At 38.6% G+C, this 7489-nt stretch overlaps 1 protein-coding gene across 1 annotated transcript; it reads right to left on the reverse strand.

The window, feature by feature from the left end:
- Positions 1-5491: 5491 nt before the first annotated feature.
- On the reverse strand, positions 5492-6454 carry LOC125121325 (olfactory receptor 13C7-like). The gene has a single exon (XM_047769573.1). The coding sequence runs from the start codon at positions 6452-6454 to the stop codon at positions 5492-5494; it is 963 nt and encodes a 320-aa protein (XP_047625529.1).
- Positions 6455-7489: the final 1035 nt, after the last annotated feature.

The following is a 7489-nucleotide window of genomic DNA, read 5'->3' on the forward strand; positions in this document are numbered from 1 at the left end:
ATTAGCCCTTCCAGTTATTTATTCACGGTTAAAAGACATCCCCTCTACCCTCATTAAATAAAGGACCTAAGCCTTGTTCCAACTCCTGTCATCCTTTCAGCACGCCTTGTGGAGCAAGCTCCTGTCTTCCTTTGAAAATGTTCCACTGCGCTCTTCCCCGAGATGTATATTCTCCACTTTCACTTGGAGAAATATTCTTTATCCTTCAAAGCCAGAAAAAAAATGTTTATGATTTACTCCTGGAGTATATTTTTTTGTGATTTTACTGTTTCTAGTCTTATAGTAGGTTTTATCACAATGCATTAACTGTTTCATTACCCTACTTCTGCCATGGGATGGAACACCACTCAAGAGCAAGATTCAAAGCTTATTTGGATCCTTAGTAAAATACATTAATTTTCTACAGCCTGAGGATTTGGGTCTTTGAGTGAAAAAAATGTCTTGAACATCACTTTTGAATGTTTTTCTTCTTCTCACAAGTATCAACTCTTCCAAGCAGCACACAAAATCAAATTATATCTGGCAGCAAGCACAAAATCACTTCTGTCTAGTAGGAGCAATTCTCTCACTTTGTTAACAGAAATATTTTTGTCCATATCTTTATTTTCAATTATTTTATCTTTCCATCCACATTAGCAGGATAAATGCCTCTCTCCACTGACGTCATCTATATTCAGCCAGTTTCAATAAATCAATCAACTAAACAAGTATGCTACTTACTGGGCTCCTTCAATAGACCTAAAGGCATTTATAGAAACTATGGTATATCAATATGGCTATATAAAGGATCTAGTCCCTGGTATCAAGAAACTAACAAATAAAATCATAATAATTTCCCATTTTTCCAGTTTAAAGTTTTCAAACATTTTCACATAAAAAAAATTTGTTAATTATGAAAGTGAGGTTCAGAGAAGAGGGGAATTCTAAGGCCATACTACTTGATGCCAGGTCTCTTTACACCATTTTTTACATTGTCATACTTTAATGTATTTGTAAACACAAATGAATATATGTAGAGCAATGTGAATATTGAAGAGTTGAGGGGAAAATACTACAGAGTGTAGGGATTAGTCAGTGGTATAAAAATAGACATTAAGTACCTAGTGAAGTTTAAAACCAAGTAAGGAATATAAATATAAGGAAAGAAAGAAAGAAGCAGCTTACATTCAGGAACAAAAGTGGCTCTCTATAGTACACAAAATATTTAAACAATACTATCCTCAAACAGCACAGAGCTAAATAGACTTTAGTGCATGATTAGAGGCATTTTTCTCTCTGACTCAGGTTCTGGGAAGATCTTCCATTAAGAAAAAGAAAGAAGCAATTACACACTCTGGGAAAGATACAGAGGTAAATATATATAAATATATATGTATTTATATTTATAGTCAGTATCCATATATTAGAGCCAATTCTGATAAAGCCTGGAAGATTTCCTAAGCCCATAGAATGTTCCCATTCATGTTATTTTCTTCCTCTTCTCTGTTGCCTCTATTAATTGAAGTAAAACTTTAACCCAAAGGATCATGAAAGTTATTTGATAAACCTTATTTCACAACCAGTCAGGAAAGGAATAGTAACTCCAAGGACCTGGGTAGGTCTAGGTACTGTGAAGCCTACAGGAAGGAAAACAACATAAAGGCCAACAATTGGCCAAGAAATGTGAAACTGCCCTGGGAATTTATCAGCAAGAGGTATACCATTAGTCCTCCCCAGTGCCAAAGTGATCCTTCTAAAACACCAATCCAAAAGCATCGATCTCTTTCTTATAACTCTTACTAGATTCTATAGCCCACCTTAGTGGTTTTAAATATTTTCCTAGCAATAGAATACTTTTTTCCAAATAAAATATTAGATGGAAGCCTCAGGGCATATAAAACAGACAAAAACAGAGCCAGGTAGAGGGTTAGGAGCATTAGAGATCTGACTTCTTAGAATATCCTATTCCACTCATCACTCTTTCAGCTCAATAAAGACACAACATACCAAAAAAAAAAAAAAGACTCAAAAAGATGCATATACTCCAATGATTTTTTGTTTTTTGTTTTTTGTTTTTGTCTTCTTGCCATTTCTTGGGCCACTCCCGTGGCCAATACTCCAATGTTCACTGCAGCACTATATACAATAGCCAAGAGATGGAAGCAACCTAAATGTTCAACGACAGAGGAGTGGATTGACGAGGCCTGCTCATCAACCCAGGTCCCGAAGTCAGCGGTGCTGCAGAAATAAGAAGAAAGAGACACAGAAATAGAGTGGGGGTCAGGGGACTACTGCCTTCAAGAGGCAATAGCAACCCTCTGAGCCAATTCATGGTTTTTATTTACTATTTTCTACTTCCTTGTACGTACAGGGGATACATCAGTATTTTACTTCAGACTTATTGGAAGCAAGATATGCTAGGACAGTCATTCCTAAGCACATAAAGTAATCATAAATGTTTTAGCCCTCCCAGGCTGTAATTTGTTGTTTGCTTCAAGCCAACTATGGCCTCTCCCAAAAATCCCTCAAGGCTCCAGTCCTGAGAATGTCAGAGCTGATGGTTTTCCATCAGCAACATCAATGCTTCAGCAATCTTGTTTTCAAGATGCCGTTCTTTGATGTTGTTCTCATTCATTTTGCCTCAAGGGTCATGAGAGAGTCACAAGATTTTGTGAAGTATAGACTGACTGTCTACAGCCACTCTATGGTGCCAGTCTTTTCTTTCCATTCTTTGTCATGTCACATATTCATGTCTCCAACAGTGGATAAAGAAACTATGAAAAAAAAAAAGGGAGCACCCATTGTGGCACAGTGGAAATGAATCCAATTAGGAACCATGAGGTTGCAGGTTTGATCCCTCGCCTCACTCAGTGGGTTAAGGATCTGGCGTTGCTTCAAGCTGTGGCATAGGTTACAAACACGGTTCAGATCCCACGTTGCCATGGCTGTGGCTTAGGCAGGCAGCTGTAGCTCCTATTAGATCCCTAGCCTTGGAACCTCCATATGCCTCTGGTGTGGCCCTAAAATGCAAAGAAGGAAGGAAGGAAGGAAGGAAGGAAGGAAGGAAGGAAGGAAGGAAGGAAGGAAGGAAGGAAGGAAGGAAGGAAAAAAAGTGGTAAATATACACAATGTAATATTACTCAGTCATAAAAAGGAATGAAATAATGACATTTGCAGCAACATGAATGGACCTAGAAATTATCATCCTTAGTGAAGTTAGACAGTGAGACACAAATGTTATATGTTATCACTTATATATAGAATCTAAAAAATGGATACAGGGAACTTCTTTTCAGGAGAGAAATACTCACAGATTTGAAATACTTATGGTTACCAAAAGAGACAGGTTACAGGGGAGGGATGGGCTGGGGGTTATGGACGGAAATATTGTAAAATTGGCTTGTGATGATGGTTGTACAACTACAAATACAATAAAAATTCACTGAGTTAAAAAAAAAAGAGATATTACTTTCATCATGCTGATGCCCTGCTCAATAATCTTAGATAGTTCCCTGTTTCAGATGTAACCAAAATAAAGTGAAAGCCCACTAGGAAATTCAGAGAATCTTCTCTTCTCTGAGTAGTTGGTGTTATTATCCCAGTCATACCAATGATGAAAATTGAGGTTCCAAAATTTAACTTGCCTAAGGCTAGTAATTGTAGAGCTGGGATTATAACTCACTCCTTTGAGTCCTGGTCTAGTGCTTTATCTTAAGTAAAGTTTGCAGCTCCTGTGTTTGATTTCAAGAATCTCCATAATTTCCTTTTGCATCATTTAACCCTTTTATTTTTTCTAAATGCCCAACATATCCCTCCCTGTGCCTGGCCTTGGTTCTTCATTGCCTCTCAATATACCTACCTCATTCCTGCTTCTCCTTGACTTCCCCTTGGGCATACTCTAGCTTTTCCTAACCTCTGAGGCATATCACACCTTAAGCCCCACCTGGTGGCCTCTGATAACTTCCCTGATAATGTATGCCTTTCTCAGCTGGGTTCCTACAGTATTTATACTCTAGCAGGGTTCCTACAGTATTTATGCTCTAGCAGCGTGGTTTACAGCCTAAGGACAAGCACCCATGGGATGGGGTAGATAGAGGGGAGAATTTATGGGCTATGGATAACTATACATACCAGAGCATATACTAAAATTATATGCAACTCACATGTACTTGCTACTATTATCCAAAATAAGTAGATATTATTGTGACTAATAAAATACACATTAATTTGAAATAAAAAAAAAGAATACACTAGGAACACAAAGGATCCAGCTTAGAAGATAGGGAAAAGGAAAAGCTAGGACAATTCTTTAATATTTTTGTCCCAAATTTATGTGTCAGTCTGTATTCCACAAGATTGTTTACTCCTTGATCATGTTTTGTTTTTTGTTTCCATGTTGTTTTGTTTTGGTTTTTATATTGCCAACAGCATAATGCTCAAAGAAAATAGGTATTCAGTAAATATGGGTTGATTGAATAACTAAGTTGAGAAAAAAAATGACTGACTGGCTGAATGAATGAATGAATGAGAAGCTCACATTCAACAGGAAATTCATGCAGCTGTAAAAATATCTAATCTTGGACACTCAAAGCCCATTATCAAAACATTCTCAGGGAACAGTGCAACCAAGTTCTTCAGAAACAAAGTAATTTTTATGTCATTTAACAGAAACAATTGTTTTCACTCAAATATGCCACTGCTCATCTCCTGAAACACAAGATGGGCCAAATTTATCCACCACCTGAAATGCCTGCACAAAGCCTTACACTGCTTCAGATACCTATGCACAGAAGTAGGCCTTCCAGTTTGCAGCCAAAAGGTTATCAGCCCTAGGAAAAATGGCATCATTTTTCCAGTCTTGTCCATGACATACACATAGCCAGGTGTACAACACCTTAAAGAGGTCGTCCCTCTCTATGATCACACAAAACCCCATGAATGAACTATTTGATGTTGAGTTTATATAGCACTCTGGCCCCTAACAAGGCACTTTGTACTTTATATTCCCAAGAAAGATATGAGACTAGAAAGCTGATGCACATAGAAAAGGTTAAACTAGTAAAATAGTATTTCCTTTTATATGAAATTATAGAATGCATCATTCCAGAGTTAAGCTAAATTCTGTGAAAGTGAGTGGTTTGAATAAGAATCTTTTTACCCTTAGATTTCTGTCCCTTTTCTCTTTAATCCAGTCATGAAGGGAGAATGGAAGCCCTAAATTTCTCTTACATTTAAATGCTGGGAATAGAAAAATGAGAATTTCAGGAATTAATGGTATTACCAACCCTTATAATTATTTTTGAACCTCCGGGTGATAACTAGTCCTAAGCTTCAAAGTTCCTCTGAAGCTTAAAGATGTGGTATTGTCACTGCTATGGCTCAGGTTGCTGCTGTGGCATGGGTTTGATCCTGGTTCGGAAACTTCCATAGGCTGCAGATGTGGCCAAATATAAAAACTAATTAAATAAATAAATAAACTTTTTTTTTTTTAGAAAGTAGCATTCACAAGCATTCACAGTCCCTCTGAGGAGCATTTCCGACACAGTATATTCTTCACAGCTGCCTTCACATCTTTGTTCCTCAAACTATAGATGAGGGGATTGAGCATAGGAGTCACAACTCCATAGAAAAGAGAGATGATTTTGTCTGTGACTTGTACTTTGTCTACATCAGAGGAGTCTTTAGCCTTGGGTTTTGTATACATGAAGAGGATGGTTCCATAGAATATAATCACCACTGCTAGGTGGGCAGAGCAGGTGGAAAAGGCTTTGCGCCTTCCCTCTGCAGAAGGAATCCTTAGGATAGTAGAGAGAATGAAAACATAGGAAACAAAAATGAAAAGTACGGGGACCACAAGAAAAATCATACTGGCAACAACCATGCTAACAACATTTATGGAGATATCAGCACAGGCCAACTTTAAGACAGCCAAGATTTCACAAGTAAAATGATTAATGACATTATCCCCACAGAAAGGAAGCTGCATTGCAAGAGAGGTTTGCAACACAGAATCGACACCGCCTGCAATCCAAGACCCAGCAGCCATGGGCACATATGAAGTCTTGCTCATAATGATGTGATATCTCAGAGGGTTACAGATGGCCACATAGCGGTCAAAGGCCATCATGCTTAGAAGGACACATTCTGTGGCTCCCATAGCAAAGGAGAGAAACATTTGCACTCCACATCCAGAGAAGGAAATGGTTTTCTTTGAAGTTAAAAAGCTGTTGAGAAATAAGGGAATAGAAGAACTGGTGTAGCAAATATCCAGGAATGATAAGTTACTGAGGAAAAAGTACATGGGGGTGTGCAGGTGGGAGTCCCAGACACTCACAATGATGATGACTCCATTTCCCAGCAGGATCACCAGGTACATACACAGCACCAGCACGAAGTAAATGGCCTCAAGCTGTGGGTAGCCAGAAAGCCCTGCTAGGACAAATTCTGTAACAGAAGACTGATTGGTCTTTCCCATGTTAATATTTTCTTTCACCAAAAGGAAGTCTGCAGCATCCAGAATGCATGTGGCTCTGTTACAGCCGTGTTTGTGAGAGTTGTCCACATCCCTAAGTGGCTTCCCTTATAGGCAATGTGGACCTATAACTGAATACACAGATGGCATAAGAATTTTTTACAGTCCTCTAAGCTGCACTTTTAGATCGGTTAGATTTTTAGAACACATAAAGGAGGCTTTAGTTCCAAAAAAAACAGATCCTTGACAGAAAGGAGATTCAGAACACAGACAACTGTGTCAGAACTATGTATCTCACTTACAATATGAATTTGAAATTATTTTGAATACAATGTCACACCATAACGTTTGGACCAAACAATTCAGAACAAGGAGTTCCAATTGTGGTGCTGTGTAAATGAATCCAATTAGTATCCATGAGGATGCAGGTTTGATCCCTAGCCTTGCTCAGTGGGTTAAGGATCAGGCATTGCCATGAGCTGTGGTGTAGGTTGCTGAAGCTGCTCGGAACCCGAGTTGCAGTAGCCGTGGCGTAGGCCAGCATCTATAGCTCTGATTTGACCTCTAGCCTGGGAACTTCCATATGCCACAGGATGTGGTCCTAAAAAGCAAACAAAAATAAAACACTGGAACACAACTAAAATGTTAGCCTTAACAAAAGTCACCATTCTAAAATTACTAAAAAACAATGGTATATGTAAATTCTGCTTCAGTATTAATTTAATCTCAGTTGCAAATAGTTTTATGGCTAGAAGACCAAACTTAAAACATACATTTTCAAAGAGTTCCCTGGTGGCTCAGTGTGTTAAGGATCCAGCATTGTCACTACTGCAGCTCTGGTTACTGCTGTGGCACAGGTTGGATCCCTAGTCCAGGAACTTCTGCATATCATGGGTGCAAAAGAAATAAAGAAAGAGAAAGATGGAGAGAGGGAGGGAAGGAGGGAGGGAGAGAGGGACGGAAGGAGGGAGGGAAGCAAGGAAGGAAAGAAGGAAGGAAGGAGAAAGAAAGAGAGAAAGAGAGAAAGAGAGAAAGAGA

The sequence above is a fragment of the Phacochoerus africanus genome, chromosome 2 (assembly GCF_016906955.1).
Source record: "Phacochoerus africanus isolate WHEZ1 chromosome 2, ROS_Pafr_v1, whole genome shotgun sequence".
NCBI lineage: Eukaryota > Metazoa > Chordata > Mammalia > Artiodactyla > Suidae > Phacochoerus > Phacochoerus africanus.

Coding starts and splice junctions, on each gene's coding strand:
- LOC125121325 (XM_047769573.1), bottom strand. CDS start 6,454: ATGGGAAAGACCAATCAGTCTTCTGTTACAGAATTTGTCCTAGCAGGG.